A 22,742-nucleotide genomic window follows, 5' to 3' on the forward strand; every position below is an offset into this window, starting at 1 on the left:
GCCTGAACGGATTTTAACCCCTTGTCTGCGGAAACGTGCCGTTACACCCTCCACCACACTATCCTCATCCTTACCAATCCCTCCACCTCACTATCCTCATACTTACCAATCCCTCCACCTCACTATCATCATCCTTACCAATCCCTCCACTTCACTATCCTCATCCTTACCAATCCCTCCACCTCACTATCCTCATCCTTACCAATCCCTCCACCTCACTATCCTCATCCTTACCAATCCCTCAACCTCACTATCCTCATCCTTACCAATCCCTCCACCTCACTATCCTCATCCTTACCAATCCCTCCACCTCACTATCCTCATCATAACCAATCCCTCCACCACATTATCTTCATCCTTACCAATCCCTCCACCACACTATCCTCATCCTTACCAATCCCTCCACCTCACTATCCTCATCCTTACCAATCCCTCCACCTCACTATCCTCATCCTTACCAATTCCTCCACCTCACTATCCTCATCCTTACCAATCCCTCCACCTCACTATCCTCATCCTTACCAATCCCTCCACCTCACTATCCTCATCCTTACCAATCCCTCCACCTCACTATCCTCATCCTTACCAATCCCTCCACCTCACTATCCTCATCCTTACCAATCCCTCCACCTCACTATCCTCATCTTTACCAATCCCTCCACCTCAATATCCTCATCCTTACCAATCCCTCCACCTCCCTATCCTCATCCTTACCAATCCCTCCACCACATTATATTCATCCTTACCAATCCCTCCACCTCACTATCCTCATCCTTACCAATCCCTCCACCTCACTATCCTCATCCTTACCAATCCCTCCACCACATTATCCTCATCCTTACCAATCCCTCCACCTCACTATCCTCATCCCTACCAATCCCTCCACCTCACTATCCTCATCCTTACCAATCCCTCCACCTCACTATCCTCATCCTTACCAATCCCTCCACCTCACTATCCTCATCCTCACCAATCCCTCCACCTCACTATCCTCATCCCTACCAATCCCTCCACCTCACTATTCTCATCCTTACCAATCCCTCCACCTCACTATCCTCATCCTTACCAATCCCTCCACCTCACTATCCTCATCCTTACCAATCCCTCCACCTCACTAACCTCATCCTTACCAATCCCTCCACCTCACTATCCTCATCCTTACCAATCCCTCCACCTCACTATCCTCATCCTTACCAATCCCTCCACCACACTATCCTCATCCTTACCAATCCCTCCACCTCACTATCCTCATCCTCACCAATCCCTCCACCTCACTATCCTCATCCACACCAATCCCTCCACCTCACTATCCTTATCCTTACCAATCCCTCCACCTCACTATCCTCATCCTCACCAATCCCTCCACCTCACTATCCTCATCCCTACCAATCCCTCCACCTCACTATCCTCATCCTCACCAATCCCTCCACCTCACTATCCTCATCCCTACCAATCCCTCCACCTCACTATCCTCATCCTTACCAATCCCTCCACCTCAATATCCTCATCCTTACCAATCCCTCCACCTCACTATCCTCATCCTCACCAATCCCTCCACCTCACTATCCTCATCCCTACCAATCCCTCCACCTCACTATCCTCATCCTTACCAATCCCTCCACCTCACTATCCTCATCCTTACCAATCCCTCCACCTCACTATCCTCATCCTTACCAATCCCTCCACCTCAATATCCTCATCCTTACCAATCCCTCCACCTCACTATCCTCATCCTCACCAATCCCTCCACCACACTATCCTCATCCTTACCAATCCCTCCACCACACTATCCTCATCCTTACCAATCCCTCCACCTTACTATCCTCATCCTTACCAATCCCTCCACCACACTATCCTCATCCTTACCAATCCCTCCACCTCACTATCCTCATCCTTACCAATCCCTCCACCTCACTATCCTCATCCTTACCAATCCCTCCACCACACTATCCTCATCCTTACCAATCCCTCCACCTCACTATCCTCATCCTCACCAATCCCTCCACCTCACTATCCTCATCCACACCAATCCCTCCACCTCACTATCCTTATCCTTACCAATCCCTCCACCTCACTATCCTCATCCCTACCAATCCCTCCACCTCACTATCCTCATCCTCACCAATCCCTCCACCTCACTATCCTCATCCCTACCAATCCCTCCACCTCACTATCCTCATCCTTACCAATCCCTCCACCTCAATATCCTCATCCTTACCAATCCCTCCACCTCACTATCCTCATCCTCACCAATCCCTCCACCTCACTATCCTCATCCCTACCAATCCCTCCACCTCACTATCCTCATCCTTACCAATCCCTCCACCTCACTATCCTCATCCTTACCAATCCCTCCACCTCACTATCCTCATCCTTACCAATCCCTCCACCTCAATATCCTCATCCTTACCAATCCCTCCACCTCACTATCCTCATCCTCACCAATCCCTCCACCACACTATCCTCATCCTTACCAATCCCTCCACCACACTATCCTCATCCTTACCAATCCCTCCACCTTACTATCCTCATCCTTACCAATCCCTCCACCACACTATCCTCATCCTTACCAATCCCTCCACCTTACTATCCTCATACTTACCAATCTCTCCACCTCACTATCATCATCCTTACCAATCCCTCCACTTCACTATCCTCATCCTTACCAATCCCTCCACCTTACTATCCTCATCCTTACCAATCCCTCCACCACACTATCCTCATCCTTACCAATCCCTCCACCTTACTATCCTCATACTTACCAATCTCTCCACCTCACTATCATCATCCTTACCAATCCCTCCACTTCACTATCCTCATCCTTACCAATCCCTCCACCTCACTATCCTCATCCTTACCAATCCCTCCACCACATTATCTTCATCCTTACCAATCCCTCCACCACATTATCTTCATCCTTACCAATCCCTCCACCACACTATCCTCATCCTTACCAATCCCTCCACCTCACTTTCTTCATCCTTACCAATCCCTCCACCTCACTATCCTCATCCTTACCAATCCCTCCACCTCACTATCCTCATCCTTACCAATCCCTCCACCTCACTATCCTCATCCTTACCAATCCCTCCACCTCACTATCCTCATCCTTACCAATCCCTCCACCTCACTATCCTCATCCTTACCAATCCCTCCACCTCACTATCCTCATCCTCACCAATCCCTCCACCACACTATCCTCATCCTTACCAATCCCTCCACCTCACTATCCTCATCCTTACCAATCCCTCCACCTCACTATCCTCATCCTTACCAATCCCTCCACCACATTATATTCATCCTTACCAATCCCTCCACCTCACTATCCTCATCCTTACCAATCCCTCCACCTCACTATCCTCATCCTTACCAATCCCTCCACCTCACTATCCTCATCCTTACCAATCCCTCCACCTCACTATCCTCATCCTTACCAATCCCTCCGTCTTACGGTCCCGCTGGCGCCCCTTTCTGTATCCTTTTTCTTCAAGGACAAAGCTTAGTCCTGTGAAGCTTTTGGATAACCTCCTTGTCTTTTCTATTTGTTTTCACGAAACGCCCCTACTTAGTGGCAGGAAAGGGGGCCCTGGTTAGGGTAGTCAGCTGAATCATTGCCCCAGGTGATGGATATCCTCACTACATGGGATTTAGTGGCTTTAGACATGAATGGAGTAGCTGAGAGGTGTTTGTGCTCCGTCAGTGACACAGGACACTCAATGATAACACAGATTTCTCTTTTACTGTTCTGGAGACATCAGAAATTGTTGGTGTTTATAGGATTGTTTTCCGTCCCCAGATTGGGGGGGGGGGGGCCTCGGGGTCATTGTACTTCTGGACTTGGGTGGAGGTGCAGTGCCATCTTCTTAGTAACCAGGGTATGTGCTGATAGTCACGCGGTCTGTGAGGTTTCAGTAAATCCTAAAAATTAGAAAATAAACATAATAATTCAAGAAAAAGAGCGCTCTTACGAAAACAAGCAAGTCAACGAGGGACCCGTCATCTAGAGGCGACCGTCTGTCTCCATAACAGAGTCCCATCACCTAGAGGTGACCGTCTGTCTCCCATCACCTAGAGGTGACCGTCTGTCTCCCATCACCTAGAGGTGACCGTCTGTCTCCATATCAGAGTCCTATCACCTAGAGGTGACCGTCTGTCTCCATATCAGAGTCCCATCACCTAGAGGTGACCGTCTGTCTCCCATCACCTAGAGGTGACCTTCTGTCTCCCATCACCTAGAGGTGACCGTCTGTCTCCCATCACCTAGAGGTGACCGTCTGTTTCCCATCACCAAGAGGTCACCGTCTGTCTCCCATCACCTAGAGGTCACCGTCTGTCTCCCATCACCTAGAGGTCACTGTCTGTCTCCCATCACCTAGAGGTGACCGTCTGTCTCCCATCACCTAGAGGTGACTGTCTGTCTCCCATCACCTAGAGGTGACCGTCTGTCTCCCATCACCAAGAGGTGACCGTCTGTCTCCCATCACCAAGAGATGACCGTCTGTCTCCCATCACCAAGAGGTGACCGTCGGTCTCCCATCACCTAGAGGTCACCGTCTGTCTCCATACCAGAGTCCCATCACCTAGAGGTGACCTTATGTCTCCCATCACCTAGAGGTGACCTTCTGTCTTCCATCACCTAGAGTTGACCATCTGTCTCCCATCACCTAGAGGTCACCGTCTGTCTCCCATCACCTAGAGGTGACCATCTGTCTCCCATCACCTAGAGGTGACCTTCTGTCTTCCATCACCTAGAGGTGACCGTCTGTCTCCCATCACCTAGACGTCACCGTCTGTCTCCATAACAGAGTCCCATCACCTAGAGGTGACCGTCTGTCTCCCATCACCTAGAGGTGACCGTTTGTCTCCCATCACCTAGAGGTGACCGTCTGTCTCCATAACAGAGTCCCATCACCTAGAGGTGACCGTCTGTCTCCCATAACCTAGAGGTGACCGTCTGTCTCCCATAACCTAGAGGTGACCGTCTGTCTCCCATCACCTAGAGGTGACCGTCTGTCTCCCATCACCTAGAGGTGACCGTCTGTCTCCCATCACCTAGAGGTGACCTTCTGTCTTCCATCACCTAGAGGTGACCGTCTGTCTCCCATCACCTAGAGGTGACCGTCTGTCTCCCATCACCTAGAGGTCACCGTCTGTCTCCCATCACCAAGAGGTCACCGTCTGTCTCCCATCACCTGGAGGTGACCGTCTGTCTCCCATCACCTAGAGGTGACCGTCTGTCTCCCATCACCTAGAGGTGACCGTCTGTCTCCCATCACCTAGAGGTGACGTCTGTCTCCCATCACCTAGAGGTGACCGTCTGTCTCCCATCACCTAGAGGTGACCGTCTGTCTCCCATCACCCAGAGGTCACCGTCTGTCTCCCATCACCTAGAGGTCACCGTCTGTCTCCCATCACCTAGAGGTCACCGTCTGTCTCCCATCACTTAGAGGTCACCGTCTGTCTCCCATCACCTAGAGGTGACCGTCTGTCTCCCATCACCTAGAGGTGACCGTCTGTCTCCCATCACCAAGAGGTGACCATCTGTCTCCCATCACCAAGAGGTGACCGTCTGTCTCCCATCACCAAGAGGTGACCGTCGGTCTCCCATCACCTAGAGGTCACCGTCTGTCTCCATAACAGAGTCCCATCACCTAGAGGTGACCTTCTGTCTCCCATCACCTAGAGGTGACCGTCTGTCTCCCATCACCTAGAGGTGACCTTCTGTCTTCCATCACCTAGAGGTGACCGTCTGTCTCCCATCACCAAGAGGTGACCGTCTGTCTCCCATCACCAAGAGGTGACCGTCGGTCTCCCATCACCTAGAGGTCACCGTCTGTCTCCATAACAGAGTCCCATCACCTAGAGGTGACCTTCTGTCTCCCATCACCTAGAGGTGACCTTCTGTCTCCCATCACCTAGAGGTGACCGTCTGTCTCCCATCACCTAGAGGTGACCTTCTGTCTTCCATCACCTAGAGGTGACCGTCTGTCTCCCATCACCTAGAGGTCACCGTCTGTCTCCATAACAGAGTCCCATCACCTAGAGGTGACCGTCTGTCTCCCATCACCTAGAGGTGACCGTCTGTCTCCCATCACCTAGAGGTGACCGTCTGTCTCCATAACAGAGTCCCATCACCTAGAGGTGACCGTCTGTCTCCCATCACCTAGAGGTGACCGTCTGTCTCCCATCACCTAGAGGTGACCGTCTGTCTCCCATCACCTAGAGGTGACCTTCTGTCTTCCATCACCTAGAGGTGACCGTCTGTCTCCCATCACCTAGAGGTGACCGTCTGTCTCCCATCACCTAGAGGTGACCGTCTGTCTCCCATCACCTAGAGGTGACCGTCTGTCTCCCATCACCAAGAGGTCACCGTCTGTCTCCCATCACCTGGAGGTGACCGTCTGTCTCCCATCACCTAGAGGTCACCATCTGTCTCCCATCACCAAGAGGTCACCGTCTGTCTCCCATCACCTGAAGGTGACCGTCTGTCTCCCATCACCTGGAGGTCACCGTCTGTCTCCCATCACCAAGAGGTCACCGTCTGTCTCCCATCACCTGGAGGTGACCGTCTGTCTCCCATCACCTAGAGGTGACCGTCTGTCTCCCATCACCTAGAGGTGACCGTCTGTCTCCCATCACCTAGAGGTGATGTCTGTCTCCCATCACCTAGAGGTGACCGTCTGTCTCCCATCACCTAGAGGTGATGTCTGTCTCCCATCACCTAGAGGTGACCGTCTGTCTCCCATCACCTAGAGGTGACCATCTGTCTCCCATCACCTAGAGGTGACCTCCCCATGTGTGATCGTGAGGTTAGCAGTGGCCTCTGTACCTTGGTCTCATCGCTGTCAGGTTATGGCGGTGTGAAGGTCACTTACCGGTCGTCTGTTCCTTTCTCACAATACACTCGGATGTAAAAGTCGCCCTCTTGGTTGAGGTCATACGTGGATGGTACAATAACGTATTCTCCCGGGGTAAGAGAGGCCCTCATTGTCACCCCACGGCTGTTTTGTGGTTCTCCTGTGTCGGACACTGGGCGACTCCTTGTGAAGAATCCACGATCAAGACGTGGACGTGGAACCTAAAACATTGATTGTGCTGTGAGATTACCAATGTTAACACCACGAGTCCCCTGGACAAACACAGCGCCCCCAGAGGAAGAGGCTGCCAATACAGCAGAGCAAGGGTGTGACACTATAGGACTGAAGGGACGTGGTCTTCTGACCCCTTTCTCAAGAAGCAAAGGCTCTTTTTGTCTCTTCTGGATATACACATTGAGGGAACAGGATGAGGCGTGGACTCGGCCTCCCTGACGTGTGATGGTCAGGCTGGACCTGGAGACCTGGGTGTCTTCTACTGCCCCTCTTTCCACCTGTGTGTACAATATGGCACCCAATGAGAATGGAGACCCAGTGCAGATTCTCACCAGCTGTTCAGGAACCTGAGGGAGAAAAAGATGAATGGTTAGAGACAGTCCATGAAGAGGTGGAGGCTCGGGGACAGGTTGGAGGCTTGGGGACAGGGTGGAGGCTCGTGGACGGGGTGGAGGCTCGTGGACGGGGTGGAGGCTCGTGGACGGGGTGGAGGCTCGTGGATGGGGTGGAGGCTCAGGGACAGAGTGGAGGCTCGTGGACGGGGTGGAGGCTCGTGGACAGGTTGGAGGCTCGTGGACAGGGTGGAGGCTCGTGGACAGGGTGGAGGCCCAGGGACAGAGTGGAGGCTCGTGGACGGGGTGGAGGCTTGTGGATGGGGTGGACGGGGTGGAGGCTCGGGGACAGGATGGAGGCTCGGGGACGGGGTGGAGGCTGCGGGGATGGGGTGGAGGCTCGGGGACGGGGTGGAGGCTGCGGGCGCTGCATTATCAATGACTTACTGAAGCAGGGCCCTTCAACCCTATAACACAGGGCCCCAGCACAGACGCCCTGATCCCCACACTGGGCTGGATGTAGATCCTGCACATACGTGGCTGCTTTGTGGCCCATGTCACCGTGAGGTAGGTTCTCTCCAGCCAGACTTTATCCTTTCACCCCAAGCTCCATACATAATAGTGGATGAGAGCTACTCACCCGGTACAGGTGACATGCAATGTGGTGTTTGGTGGCTCTTCTATCCGTCTGCATCAGCTCCAGTAGCATCGTCCAGCGCTCCTCAATCCCCGGCTCGGTGACAGACTCCTCCTTCACACCTGAGGCCACACCCACGCGGAGACGGAATTGTGGATTGGTGAAGAAAGATTCTGAGTAAAGTATAAATTTCAGGTACTGAGCGCTGTATACAACCTGCGGAGGAGCAGTCTTATACCAGGTTCCCATACGAAGCCCCCTCCCCCCAGACACATGCATCCTCAGCCGCAGGATGTCTCCCCAGCACCAATCAGCCTCCATCTACAGTAATAACAGGGAGGAGGGGGATGCAGTGCGGCTCTGACCGGTCACTGCCAGCCGGAGGAGGGGGCGCTATAGTTCAGCCATGTCCGTGCTCAGCACTCACTCAGTCTGCGTCCTCCTCCTGCACTGACCCCACGTTCCCAGCGGCCTCGCATTTCAGTGACCTTACACTGGGGGGACTCCATGCCGCATGTGCAAATGACAATCCATGAAAAGAGGCTGCAGAAATCCTCACAGAGCATCCTGCGGAAAGAGACCACGGAGTCAGACACAGCACAGGGAGACCACAGGGTCAGACATAGCACAGGGAGACCACGGGGTCAGACACAGCACAGGGAGACCACGGGGTCAGACACAGCACAGGGAGACCACGGGGTCAGACATAGCACAGGGAGACCACGGGGTCAGACACAGCACAGGGAGACCACGGGGTCAGACACAGCACAGGGAGACCACAGGGTCAGACATAGCACAGGGAGACCACGGGGTCAGACACAGCACAGGGAGACCACGGGGTCAGACACACAACAGAGAGACCACGGCGTCAGACACAGCACAGGGAGACCACGGGGTCAGACACAGCACAGGGAGACCACGGGGTCAGACACAGCACAGGGAGACCACGGGGTCAGACATAGCACAGGGAGACCACGGGGTCAGACACAGCACAGGGAGACCACGGGGTCAGACACACAACAGAGAGACCACGGGGTCAGACACAGTACATGGAGACCACGGGGTCAGACACAGCACAGGGAGACCACGGGGTCAGACACAGCACAGGGAGACCACGGGGTCAGACATAGCACAGGGAGACCACGGGGTCAGACACAGCACAGGGAGACCACGGGGTCAGACATAGCACAGGGAGACCACGGGGTCAGACACAGCACAGGGAGACCACGGGGTCAGACACAGCACAGGGAGACCACAGGGTCAGACATAGCACAGGGAGACCACGGGGTCAGACACAGCACAGGGAGACCACGGGGTCAGACACAGCACAGGGAGACCACAGGGTCAGACATAGCACAGGGAGACCACGGGGTCAGACATAGCACAGGGAGACCACGGGGTCAGACATAGCACAGGGAGACCACGGGGTCAGACACACAACAGAGAGACCACGGGGTCAGACACAGTACATGGAGACCACGGGGTCAGACACAGCACAGGGAGACCACGGGGTCAGACACAGCACAGGGAGACCACGGGGTCAGACACAGCACAGGGAGACCACAGGGTCAGACATAGCACAGGGAGACCACGGGGTCAGACATAGCACAGGGAGACCACGGGGTCAGACACACAACAGAGAGACCACGGCGTCAGACACAGTACATGGAAACCACAGGGTCAGACACAGCACAGGGAGACCACGGGGTCAGACACAGCACAGGGAGACCACGGGGTCAGACACAGCACAGGGAGACCACAGGGTCAGACATAGCACAGGGAGACCACGGGGTCAGACACAGCACAGGGAGACCACGGGGTCAGACACACAACAGAGAGACCACGGCGTCAGACACAGTACATGGAAACCACAGGGTCAGACACAGCACAGGGAGACCACGGGGTCAGACACAGCAAAGAGAGACCACGGGGTCAGACACAGCAAAGAGAGACCACGGGGTCAGAGCAAAGAGAGACCACGGGGTCAGACACAGCAAAGAGAGACCACGGGGTCAGACAACGTACATAGAGACCACGGGGTCAGAGCACAGAGAGACCACGGTGTCAGTGACAGCACAGAGAGACCACGGAGTCAGACACAGCACAGGGAGACCACGGGGTCAGACATAGCACAGGGAGACCACGAGGTCAGACACAGCAAAGAGAGACCACGGGGTCAGACACAGCAAAGAGAGACCACGGGGTCAGACACAGCAAAGAGAGACCACGGGGTCAGAGCAAAGAGAGACCACGGGGTCAGACACAGCAAAGAGAGACCACGGGGTCAGACAACGTACATAGAGACCACGGGGTCAGAGCACAGAGAGACCACGGTGTCAGTCACAGCACAGAGAGACCACAGTGTCAGTCACAGCACAGGGAGACCACAGTGTCAGTCACAGCACAGAGAGACCACAGTGTCAGTCACAGCACAGAGAGACCACAGTGTCAGTCACAGCACAGGGAGACCACGAGGTCAGACACAGCAAAGAGAGACCACGGGGTCAGACAACGTACATAGAGACCACGGGGTCAGAGCACAGAAAGACCACGGTGTCAGTGACAGCACAGAGAGACCACGGAGTCAGACACAGCACAGGGAGACCACGGGGTCAGACATAGCACAGAGAGACCACGAGGTCAGACACAGCAAAGAGAGACCACGGAGTCAGACAACGTACATAGAGACCACGGGGTCAGAGCACAGAGAGACCACGGTGTCAGTGACAGCACAGAGAGACCACGGAGTCAGACACAGCACAGGGAGACCACGGGGTCAGACATAGCACAGAGAGACCACGAGGTCAGACACAGCAAAGAGAGACCACGGGGTCAGACAACGTACATAGAGACCACGGGGTCAGAGCACAGAGAGACCACGGTGTCAGTGACAGCACAGAGAGACCACGGAGTCAGACACAGCACAGGGAGACCACGGGGTCAGACACAGTACAGGGAGACCACGGGGTCAGACACACAACAGAGAGACCACGGGGTCAGACACAGTACATGGAGACCACAGGGTCAGACACAGCACAGGGAGACCACGGGGTCAGACAGCAAAGAGAGACCACGGGGTCAGACACAGCAAAGAGAGACCACGGGGTCAGACACAGCAAAGAGAGACCTCGGGGTCAGACACAGCAAAGAGAGACCACGGGGTCAGAGCAAAGAGAGACCACAGGGTCAGACACAGCAAAGAGAGACCACGGGGTCAGATAACGTACATGGAGACCACGGGGTCAGAGCACAGAGAGACCACGGGGTCAGACACAGCACAGAGAGACCACAGGGTCAGAGCACAGAGAGACCACGGGGTCAGACACAGCACAGAGAGACCACGGGGTCAGACACAGCACAGGGAGACCACGGTGTCAGTCACAGCACAGAGAGACCACGGGGTCAGACACAGCACAGGGAGACCACGGTGTCAGTCACAGCACAGGGAGACCACGGGGTCAGAGCACAGAGAGACCACGGGGTCAGACACAGCACAGAGAGACCACGGTGTCAGTCACAGCACAGAGAGACCACGGTGTCAGTCACAGCACAGAGAGACCACGGGGTCAGACACAGCACAGGGAGACCACGGGGTCAGACACAGCTGTCACTGTCACGCTCATGGGCTCGCTCAGGCCTGCTCCTATGTGTCTTCTGAAGGAGTCATTGACCAGAGAGGCCTGCGGCAGAGGTTTGCTCATGATCCGCCATATCGGCCACATGTGTGGCTGGCTGCAGCTTCCCGTCATCACCTGCCACGGCCGCCAGCCACAATGAGATGAGATCTTACTACAATCCTAATATGGGGGAGGGTGTGAATCCTGAAATACGAGGCAGTGGTGCGGAGGTCGGGCCGCCATTACCAGAAGTCGCCGTCATCTTTCTGGAGATTCAGCGCTCTGCGCTCCGCATCTGACACCGACCTCCACTCTAGGGATCTGCAAGAGAATGACAGCAGTCACATGACTGAGGCTCCGGCTCCTCGGGGGTGTGGCCGTCTTCACTCACTGGTCACTCCAGGGACCGTTATACTCGGTGAAGCCCCAGGGATTCCTCAGCCGGATGAGTGTCAGCTCCTCGGAGCCGCGCGTCACCTGCAGGAAGAATGGGGTAGTTGTGTGATTTGTGGGGTGCAGTGCCCTGTGGCCCCTGTCCTGTCTGCACTTACCTCCTTGGCTCCGAGAACGGAGTATGCGTGTCCCAACACCAAGCCGTCCTCATCCACGCGTCCAATGTCCGCGGCCTCTGAAACCTTCCAGGAGACGAGCGCTTAGATCGGTGCAATCCTCCGGGTGAACAGTGGAGGGCGCCACTCACCTGGATGTAGCACGCCATCAGGGCCTCCCTGCGCTCCGCAGCCAGGACCATCTCCCGGACCTCCTCCGAGGTGTATCTGCTCAGGCTCACGCTCTCCGCCACTCCGCCCGTGAAGTCCTCCAGCGTCTCCGCGATGGTCCCACCCTGCAATGCGGAGTAACCGCCGGACACCCTGCGGGGACACATGAGGGGTGAGGAGTCCGCAGCAATGTGGGGCCGGAGCCGATGGCCACGGATGGACGTACTTGGCGTATGCTTTCTCCAGCAGCGCACTCCACAACTCCGCCTGAGAGTCGCTCCTCGTGTAGACAAGTCGTCCCATCCTGGTGGGGAGTCTGTCGTCAATCACCACGTCCAGCCAACCACCGAACCGCCAGACCTGGACCGACGAGAGAGTCAGCCGAGCACCCTGCTCCAGTCACATCCCAGTCTGCAACCAGTGCTCCAGTCACATCCCAGTCTGTCGTCAATCACCACATCCAGCCAACCGCCGAACCGCCAGACCTGGACCGACGAGAGAGTCAGCCGAGCGCCCTGCTCCAGTCACATCCCAGTCTGCAACCAGTGCTCCAGTCACATCCCAGTCTGTCGTCAATCACCACGTCCAGCCAACCACCGAACCGCCAGACCTGGACCGACGAGAGAGTCAGCCGAGCACCCTGCTCCAGTCACATCCCAGTCTGCAACCAGTGCTCCAGTCACATCCCAGTCTGCACCCAGTGCTCCAGTCACATCCCAGTCTGTCGTCAATCACCACGTCCAGCCAACCACAGAACCGCCAGACCTGGACCGACGAGAGAGTCAGCCGAGCACCCTGCTCCAGTCACATCCCAGTCTGCAACCAGTGCTCCAGTCACATCCCAGTCTGTCGTCAATCACCACGTCCAGCCAACCACCGAACCGCCAGACCTGGACCGACGAGAGAGTCAGCCGAGCGCCCTGCTCCAGTCACATCCCAGTCTGCAACCAGTGCTCCAGTCACATCCCAGTCTGTCGTCAATCACCACATCCAGCCAACCGCCGAACCGCCAGACCTGGACCGACGAGAGAGTCAGCCGAGCACCCTGCTCCAGTCACATCCCAGTCTGCAACCAGTGCTCCAGTCACATCCCAGTCTGCAACCAGTGCTCCAGTCACATCCCAGTCTGCACCCTGCTCCAGTCACATCCCAGTCTGTCGTCAATCACCACGTCCAGCCAACCACCGAACCGCCAGACCTGGACCGACGAGAGAGTCAGCCGAGCACCCTGCTCCAGTCACATCCCAGTCTGCAACCAGTGCTCCAGTCACATCCCAGTCTGTCGTCAATCACCACGTCCAGCCAACCACCGAACCGCCAGACCTGGACCGACGAGAGAGTCAGCCGAGCGCCCTGCTCCAGTAACATCCCAGTCTGCAACCAGTGCTCCAGTCACATCCCAGTCTGCAACAAATGCTCCGGTCACATCCCAGTCTGTCGTCAATCACCACGTCCAGCCAACCACCGAACCGCCAGACCTGGACCGACGAAAGAGTCAGCCGAGCACCCTGCTCCAGTCACATCCCAGTCTGCAACCAGTGCTCCAGTCACATCCCAGTCTGCAACCAGTGCTCCAGTCACCTCCCAGTCTGTCGTCAATCACCACGTCCAGCCAACCACCGAACCGCCAGACCTGGACTGACGAGAGAGTCAGCCAAGCGCCCTGCTCCAGTCACATCCCAGTCTGCAACCAGTGCTCCAGTCACATCCCAGTCTGTCGTCAATCACCACGTCCAGCCAACCACCGAACCGCCAGACCTGGACCGACGAGAGAGTCAGCCGAGCACCCTGCTCCAGTCACATCCCAGTCTGCAACCAGTGCTCCAGTCACATCCCAGTCTGTCGTCAATCACCACGTCCAGCCAACCACTGAACCGCCAGACCTGGACCGACGAGAGAGTCAGCCGAGCACCCTGCTCCAGTCACATCCCAGTCTGCAACCAGTGCTCCAGTCACATCCCTGTCTGCACCCTGCTCCAGTCACATCCCAGTCTGCAACTAGTGCTCCAGTCACATCCCAGTCTGTCGTCAATCACCACGTCCAGACAACCACCGAACCGCCAGACCTGGACCGACGAGAGAGTCAGCCGAGCACCCTGCTCCAGTCACATCCCAGTCTGCAACCAGTGCTCCAGTCACATCCCAGTCTGCACCCTGCTCCAGTCACATCCCAGTCTGCAACCAGTGCTCCAGTCACATCCCAGTCTGCAACCAATGCTCCAGTCACATCCCAGTCTGTCGTCAATCACCACGTCCAGTCAACCACCGAACCGCCAGACCTGGACCGACGAGAGAGTCAGCCGAGCACCTTGCTCCAGTCACATCCCAGTCTGCAACCAGTGCTCCAGTCACATCCCAGTCTGCACCCTGCTCCAGTCACATCCCAGTCTGCAACCAGATCTCCAGTCACATCTCAGTCTGCAACCAATGCTCCAGTCACATCCCAGTCTGTCGTCAATCACCACGTCCAGCCAACCACCGAACCGCCAGACCTGGACCGACGAGAGAGTCAGCCGAGCACCCTGCTCCAGTCCCATCCCAGTCTGCAACCAATGCTCCAGTCACATCTCAGTCTGCAACCAATGCTTCAGTCACATCCCAGTCTGTCGTCAATCACTACGTCCAGCCAATCACCGAACCGCCAGACCTGGACCGACGAGAGAGTCAGCCGAGCACCCTGCTCCAGTCACATCCCAGTCTGCAACCAGTGCTCCAGTCACATCCCAGTCTGTCGTCAATCACCACGTCCAGCCAATCACCGAACCGCCAGACCTGGACCGACGAGAGAGTCAGCCGAGCACCTTGCTCCAGTCACATCCCAGTCTGCAACCAATGCTCCAGTCACATCCCAGTCTGTCGTCAATCACCACGTCCAGCCAACCACCGAACCGCCAGACCTGGTCCGACGAGAGAGTCAGCCGAGCACCCTGCTCCAGTCACATCCCAGTCTGCAACCAGTGCTCCAGTCACATCCCAGTCTGCAACCAGTGCTTCAGTCACATCTCAGTCTGCAACCAATGCTTCAGTCACATCCCAGTCTGTCGTCAATCACCACGTCCAGCCAATCACCGAACCGCCAGACCTGGACCGACGAGAGAGTCAGCCGAGCACCCTGCTCCAGTCACATCCCAGTCTGCAACCAATGCTCCAGTCACATCCCAGTCTGCAACCAATGCTCCAGTCACATCCCAGTCTGTCATCAATCACCACGTCCAGCCAATCACCGAGCCGCCAGACCTGGACCGACGAGAGAGTCAGCCGAGCACCCTGCTCCAGTCACATCCCAGTCTGCAACCAATGCTCCAGTCACATCCCAGTCTGCAACCAATGCTCCAGTCACATCCCAGTCTGTCATCAATCACCACGTCCAGCCAACCACCGAACCGCCAGACCTGGACCGACGAGAGAGTCAGCCGAGCACCCTGCTCCAGTCACATCCCAGTCTGCAACCAGTGCTCCAGTCACATCCCAGTCTGCACCCTGCTCCAGTCACATCCCAGTCTGTCGTCAATCACCACGTCCAGCCAATCACCGAACCGCCAGACCTGGACCGACGAGAGAGTCAGCCGAGCACCCTGCTCCAGTCACATCCCAGTCTGCAACCAATGCTCCAGTCACATCCCAGTCTGCAACCAATGCTCCAGTCACATCTCAGTCTGTCATCAATCACCACGTCCAGCCAATCACCGAACCGCCAGACCTGGACCGACGAGAGAGTCAGCCGAGCACCCTGCTCCAGTCACATCCCAGTCTGCAACCAGTGCTCCAGTCACATCCCAGTCTGCAACCAGTGCTCCAGTCACATCCCAGTCTGCACCCTGCTCCAGTCACATCCCAGTCTGTCGTCAATCACCACGTCCAGCCAATCACCGAACCGCCAGACCTGGACCGACGAGAGAGTCAGCCGAGCACCCTGCTCCAGTCACATCCCAGTCTGCAACCAATGCTCCAGTCACATCCCAGTCTGTCGTCAATCACCACGTCCAGCCAACCACCGAACCGCCAGACCTGGACCGACGAGAGAGTCAGCCGAGCACCCTGCTCCAGTCACATCCCAGTCTGCAACCAATGCTCCAGTCACATCTCAGTCTGCAACCAATGCTTCAGTCACATCCCAGTCTGTCGTCAATCACCACGTCCAGCCAATCACCGAACCGCCAGACCTGGACCGACGAGAGAGTCAGCCGAGCACCCTGCTCCAGTCACATCCCAGTCTGCAACCAGTGCTCCAGTCACATCCCAGTCTGTCGTCAATCACCACGTCCAGCCAACCACCGAACCGCCAGACCTGGACCGACGAGAGAGTCAGCCGAGCACCCTGCTCCAGTCACATCCCAGTCTGCAACCAATGCTCCAGTCACATCCCAGTCTGTCGTCAATCACCACGTCCAGCCAACCACCGAACCGCCAGACCTGGACCGACGAGAGAGTCAGCCGAGCACCCTGCTCCAGTCACATCCCAGTCTGCAACCAATGCTCCAGTCACATCTCAGTCTGCAACCAATGCTTCAGTCACATCCCAGTCTGTCGTCAATTACAACGTCCAGCCAATCACCGAACCGCCAGACCTGGCCTGACGAGAGAGTCAGCCGAGCACCCTGCTCCAGTCACATCCCAGTCTGCAACCAGTGCTCCAGTCACATCCCAGTCTGTCGTCAATCACCACGTCCAGCCAATCACCGAACCGCCAGACCTGGACCGACGAGAGAGTCAGCCGAGCACCTTGCTCCAGTCACACCCCAGTCTGCAACCAATGCTCCAGTCACATCCCAGTCTGTCGTCAATCACCACGTCCAGCCATCCACCGAACCGCCAGACCTGGTCCGACGAGAGAGTCAGCCGAGCACCCTGCTCCAGTCACATCCCAGTCTGCAACCAATGCTCCAGTCACATCCCAGTCTGTCGTCAATCACCACGTCCACCCAATCACCGCACCGCCAGACCTGGACCGACGAGAGAGTTAGCCGAGCACCCTGCTCCAGTCACATCCCAGTCTGCAACCAATGCTCCAGTCACATCCCAGTCTGCAACCAATGCTCCAGTCACATCCCAGTCTGTCGTCAATCACCACGTCCAGCCATCCACCGAACCGCCAGACCTGGTCCGACGAGAGAGTCAGCCGAGCACCCTGCTCCAGTCACATCCCAGTCTGCAACCAATGCTCCAGTCACATCCCAGTCTGTCGTCAATCACCACGTCCAGCCAATCACCGAACCGCCAGACCTGGACCGACGAGAGAGTCAGCCGAGCACCCTGCTCCAGTCACATCCCAGTCTGCAACCAGTGCTCCAGTCACATCCCAGTCTGCAACCAGTGCTCCAGTCACATCCCAGTCTGCACCCTGCTCCAGTCACATCCCAGTCTGTCGTCAATCACCACGTCCAGCCAATCACCGAACCGCCAGACCTGGACCGACGAGAGAGTCAGCCGAGCACCCTGCTCCAGTCACATCCCAGTCTGCAACCAGTGCTCCAGTCACATCCCAGTCTGTCGTCAATCACCACGTCCAGCCAATCACCGAACCGCCAGACCTGGACCGACGAGAGAGTCAGCCGAGCACCTTGCTCCAGTCACACCCCAGTCTGCAACCAATGCTCCAGTCACATCCCAGTCTGTCGTCAATCACCACGTCCAGCCATCCACCGAACCGCCAGACCTGGTCCGACGAGAGAGTCAGCCGAGCACCCTGCTCCAGTCACATCCAAGTCTGCAACCAGTGCTCCAGTCACATCCCAGTCTGCAACCAGTGCTCCAGTCACATCCCAGTCTGCACCCTGCTCCAGTCACATCCCAGTCTGTCGTCAATCACCACGTCCAGCCAATCACCGAACCGCCAGACCTGGACCGACGAGAGAGTTAGCCGAGCACCCTGCTCCAGTCACATCCCAGTCTGCAACCAATGCTCCGGTCACATCCCAGTCTGTCATCAATCACCACGTCCAGCCAATCACCGAACCGCCAGACCTGGACCGACGAGAGAGTCAGCCGAGCACCCTGCTCCAGTCACATCCCAGTCTGCAACCAGTGCTCCAGTCACATCCCAGTCTGCAACCAGTGCTCCAGTCACATCCCAGTCTGCACCCTGCTCCAGTCACATCCCAGTCTGTCGTCAATCACCACGTCCAGCCAATCACCGAACCGCCAGACCTGGACCGACGAGAGAGTCAGCCGAGCACCCTGCTCCAGTCACATCCCAGTCTGCAACCAGTGCTCCAGTCACATCCCAATCTGTCGTCAATCACCACGTCCAGCCAACCACCGAACCGCCAGACCTGGACCGACGAGAGAGTCAGCCGAGCACCCTGCTCCAGTCACATCCCAGTCTGCAACCAATGCTCCAGTCACATCCCAGTCTGTCGTCAATCACCACGTCCAGCCAACCACCGAACCGCCAGACCTGGACCAACGAGAGAGTCAGCCGACCACCCTGCTCCAGTCACATCCCAGTCTGCAACCAATGCTCCAGTCACATCTCAGTCTGCAACCAATGCTTCAGTCACATCCCAGTCTGTCGTCAATCACCACGTCCAGCCAATCACCGAACCGCCAGACCTGGACCGACGAGAGAGTCAGCCGAGCACCCTGCTCCAGTCACATCCCAGTCTGCAACCAGTGCTCCAGTCACATCCCAGTCTGTCGTCAATCACCACGTCCAGCCAATCACCGAACCGCCAGACCTGGACCGACGAGAGAGTCAGCCGAGCACCTTGCTCCAGTCACATCCCAGTCTGCAACCAATGCTCCAGTCACATCCCAGTCTGTCGTCAATCACCACGTCCAGCCAACCACCGAACCGCCAGACCTGGACCGACGAGAGAGTCAGCCGAGCACCCTGCTCCAGTCACATCCCAGTCTGCAACCAGTGCTCCAGTCACATCCCAGTCTGTCGTCAATCACCACGTCCAGCCAATCACCGAACCGCCAGACCTGGACCGACGAGAGAGTCAGCCGAGCACCCTGCTCCAGTCACATCCCAGTCTGCAACCAATGCTCCAGTCACATCCCAGTCTGCAACCAGTGCTCCAGTCACATCCCAGTCTGTCGTCAATCACCACGTCCAGCCAACCTCCGAACCGCCAGACCTGGACCGACGAGAGAGTCAGCCGAGCACCTTGCTCCAGTCACATCCCAGTCTGCAACCAATGCTCCAGTCACATCCCAGTCTGCAACAAATGCTCCAGTCACAGCCCAGTCTGTCGTCAATCACCACGTCCAGCCAATCACCGAACCGCCAGACCTGGACCGACGAGAGAGTCAGCCAAGCACCCTGCTTTAGTCACATCCCAGTCTGCAACCAATGCTCCAGTCACATCCCAGTCTGCAAACAATGCTCCAGTCACATTCCAGTCTGTCGTCAATCACCACGTCCAGCCAATCACCGAACCGCCAGACCTGGACCGACGAGAGAGTCAGCCGAGCACCCTGCTCCAGTCACATCCCAGTCTGCAACCAGTGCTCCAGTCACATCCCAGTCTGCACCCTGCTCCAGTCACATCCCAGTCTGCAACCAGTGCTCCAGTCACATCCCAGTCTGCAACAAATGCTCCAGTCACATCCCAGTCTGTCGTCAATCACCACGTCCAGCCATTCACCAAACCGCCAGACCTGGACCGACGAGAGAGTCAGCCGAGCACCCTGCTCCAGTCACATCCCAGTCTGCAAACAATGCTCCAGTCACATTCCAGTCTGTCGTCAATCACCACGTCCAGCCAATCACCGAACCGCCAGACCTGGACCGACGAGAGAGTCAGCCGAGCACCCTGCTCCAGTCACATCCCAGTCTGCAACCAGTGCTCCAGTCACATCCCAGTCTGCAACCCCTGCTCCAGTCACATCCCAGTCTGCAACCCCTGCTCCAGTCACATCCCAGTCTGCACCCCCTGCTCCAGTCACATCCCAGTCTTCACCCCCTGCTCCAGTCACATCCCAGTCTGCACCCCCTGCTCCAGTCACATCCCAGTCTGCACCCCCTGCTCCAGTCACATCCCAGTCTGCACCCCCTGCTCCAGTCACATCCCAGTCTGCACCCACTGCTCCAGTCACATCCCAGTCTGCACCCCCTGCTCCAGTCACATCCCAGTCTTCACCCCCTGCTCCAGTCACATCCCAGTCTGCACCCCCTGCTCCAGTCACATCCCAGTCTGCACCCCCTGCTCCAGTCACATCCCAGTCTGCACCCACTGCTCCAGTCACATCCCAGTCTGCACCCCCTGCTCCAGTTAAATCCCAGTCTGCACCCCTGCTCCAGTCACATCCCAGTCTGCACCCCCTGCTCTAGTCACATCCCAGTCTGCACCCCCTGCTCCAGTTAAATCCCAGTCTGCACCCCTGCTCCAGTCACATCCCAGTCTGCACCCCCTGCTCCAGTCACATCCTAATCTGCACCCGCTGACAGGTAGAAGCTCTCTTCTTTAGTCTCGTCTGGATAATTCCTCCTCTTCCCACCTTAAAATGGAAGATTCCACAGTAACCGTCTGCGGTGCTGAAGCTCTGGTCGGCAGGGACCACTCGTGAGAAGAGAGAGGGGTGGAGGGTGAGAGACGAGAGCGTGGACAGCAGCCAGCAGTCTCCTATGGGAGGAATGACACAGATGGGAGAGGAGCCAACTACTACTCCAATCATCCCTATGACCTTATCTCAGTGTCCACATCCCTGGGAACCTCTGGCCGACTGGAGGTAATTATACTGACGGCTGCTCTGCTTTCTGACAGCACAGAGTCACTGACTAAGACACAGCCCGGCAGTGCTGGAGGTCAGTGGTGATAGAGCCCAGCAGTGTTAGATGTCAGCGGTGATAGAGCCCAGCAGTGCTGGAGGTCAGTGGTGATAGAGCCCAGCAGTGCAGGAGGTCAGTGGTGATAGAGCCCAGCAGTGCAGGAGGTCAGTGGTGATAGAGCCCAGCAGTGCAGGAGGTCAGTGGTGATAGAGCCCAGCAGTGTTAAATGTCAGTGGTGATAGAGCCCAGCAGTGCTGGATGTCAGTGGTGATAGAGCCCAGCAGTGCAGGAGGTCAGTGGTGATAGAGCCCAGCAGTGTTAAATGTCAGCGGTGATAGAGCCCAGCAGTGCAGGAGATCAGTGGTGATAGAGCCCTGCAGTGCTAGAGGTAAGTGGTGATAGAGCCCTGCAGTGCTGGAGGTCAGTAGTGATAGAGCCAGGCAGAGCTGGAGGTCAGTGGTAATAGAGCCAGGCAGAGCTTGAGGTCAGTGGTGATAGAGCCCAGCAGTGCTGGAGGTCAGCGGTGATAGAGCCTGGCAGTGCTGGAGGTCAGCGGTGATAGAGCCTGGCAGTGCTGGAGGTCATTGGTGATAGAGCCCGGCAGTGCTGGAGGTCAGCGGTGATAGAGCCTGGCAGAGCTGGAGGTCAGTGGTGATAGAGCTCTGCAGTGCTGGAGGTCAGTGGTGATAGAGCCCGGCAGAGCTGGAGGTCAGTGGTGATAGAGCCTGGCAGTGCTGGAGGTCAGTGGTGAAAGAGCCCGGCAGAGCTGGAGGTCAGTGGTGAAAGAGCCCAGCAGTGTTAGAGGTCAGCGGTGATAGAGCCCGACAGAGCTGGAGGTCAGTGGTGATAGAGCCCGGCAGTGCTAGAGGTCAGCGATGATAGAGCCCGGCAGTGCTGGAGGTCAGTGGTGACGGAGCCTGCAGTGCTGGAGCTCCAGCACACGGCACTGGTGAGCCGGAGAACCTACTGGCGCCCGCTGCCTGGACTTACCTAGCTCACCCTGGCAGACGTCGGAGCTGCTGGACCCACTCTCAATGAACTTTGGGTTGGAGCAGAATTCCTGCAGAAGCAGAGGAGACGGCGGCCATTATTCTACTGCAGATTTTGGTGAACGCAATTTTTACACAGAAATTTGCAACTTTTTGTTATTTTTCCCTTTACTTTAAAAAACTGGGTGCGGCTAAATATGCAAATGGGGGGATCAATGTACTTTACAATTGACGATTGTCAAAACCCGTTAAAAATGTTGCCGTCTTCATCTGGAAAAACTGCACTGAAGCCTCGAGTCTGAAATATGCGGCAGATTCATTGCCAATCGGCGGCGAAGACACGGATTCTGTGAATGATCCATAGAAATCTGGAGCTGGGCCGGTGGGGGAAAGACATTGTGTTTGGTGAGATGATGGAGCCGATCGGGCGTACGATTGTGGATTAGATCCATCGAGCATACAACTGTGGATTAGATACATCGAGCATACGATTGTGGATTAGATACATCGAGCATACAACTGTGGATTAGATACATCGAGCATACGATTGTGGATTAGATACATCGAGCATACAATTGTGGATTAGATACATCGAGCATACGATTGTGGATTAGATACATCGAGCATACGATTGTGGATTA

General features: G+C 56.3%; 1 protein-coding gene across 3 annotated transcripts in view; it reads right to left on the reverse strand.

The window, feature by feature from the left end:
• Window positions 1-3,563: 3,563 nt before the first annotated feature.
• Window positions 3,564-22,742, reverse strand: part of LOC121009330 (calpain-1 catalytic subunit-like) — a 43,314-nt gene continuing 24,135 nt past the window's right edge. Inside the window, exons 3-14 of one of the 3 annotated variants that reach the window (XM_040442374.1) lie at window positions 22,103-22,172; window positions 20,842-20,966; window positions 12,623-12,756; window positions 12,378-12,549; window positions 12,229-12,312; window positions 12,069-12,154; window positions 11,924-11,998; window positions 8,488-8,627; window positions 8,064-8,233; window positions 7,424-7,438; window positions 6,876-7,078; window positions 3,564-3,918 (exon numbers count right to left, since the gene is read on the reverse strand). In XM_040442374.1, coding sequence (XP_040298308.1) covers window positions 3,909-3,918; window positions 6,876-7,078; window positions 7,424-7,438; window positions 8,064-8,233; window positions 8,488-8,627; window positions 11,924-11,998; window positions 12,069-12,154; window positions 12,229-12,312; window positions 12,378-12,549; window positions 12,623-12,756; window positions 20,842-20,966; window positions 22,103-22,172 — 1,284 coding nt within the window. In that variant the 3' untranslated portion in view covers window positions 3,564-3,908. Of the gene's footprint in view, window positions 3,919-6,875; window positions 7,079-7,244; window positions 7,370-7,423; window positions 7,439-8,063; window positions 8,259-8,487; window positions 8,628-11,923; window positions 11,999-12,068; window positions 12,155-12,228; window positions 12,313-12,377; window positions 12,550-12,622; window positions 12,757-20,841; window positions 20,967-22,102; window positions 22,173-22,742 lie in introns of those variants that run through there. The other 2 variants (XR_005780739.1, XR_005780740.1) reach the window with 2 other exon arrangements.

This window comes from Bufo bufo, chromosome 8 (genome assembly GCF_905171765.1).
Source record: "Bufo bufo chromosome 8, aBufBuf1.1, whole genome shotgun sequence".
NCBI classification, from domain to species: Eukaryota; Metazoa; Chordata; class Amphibia; order Anura; family Bufonidae; genus Bufo; species Bufo bufo.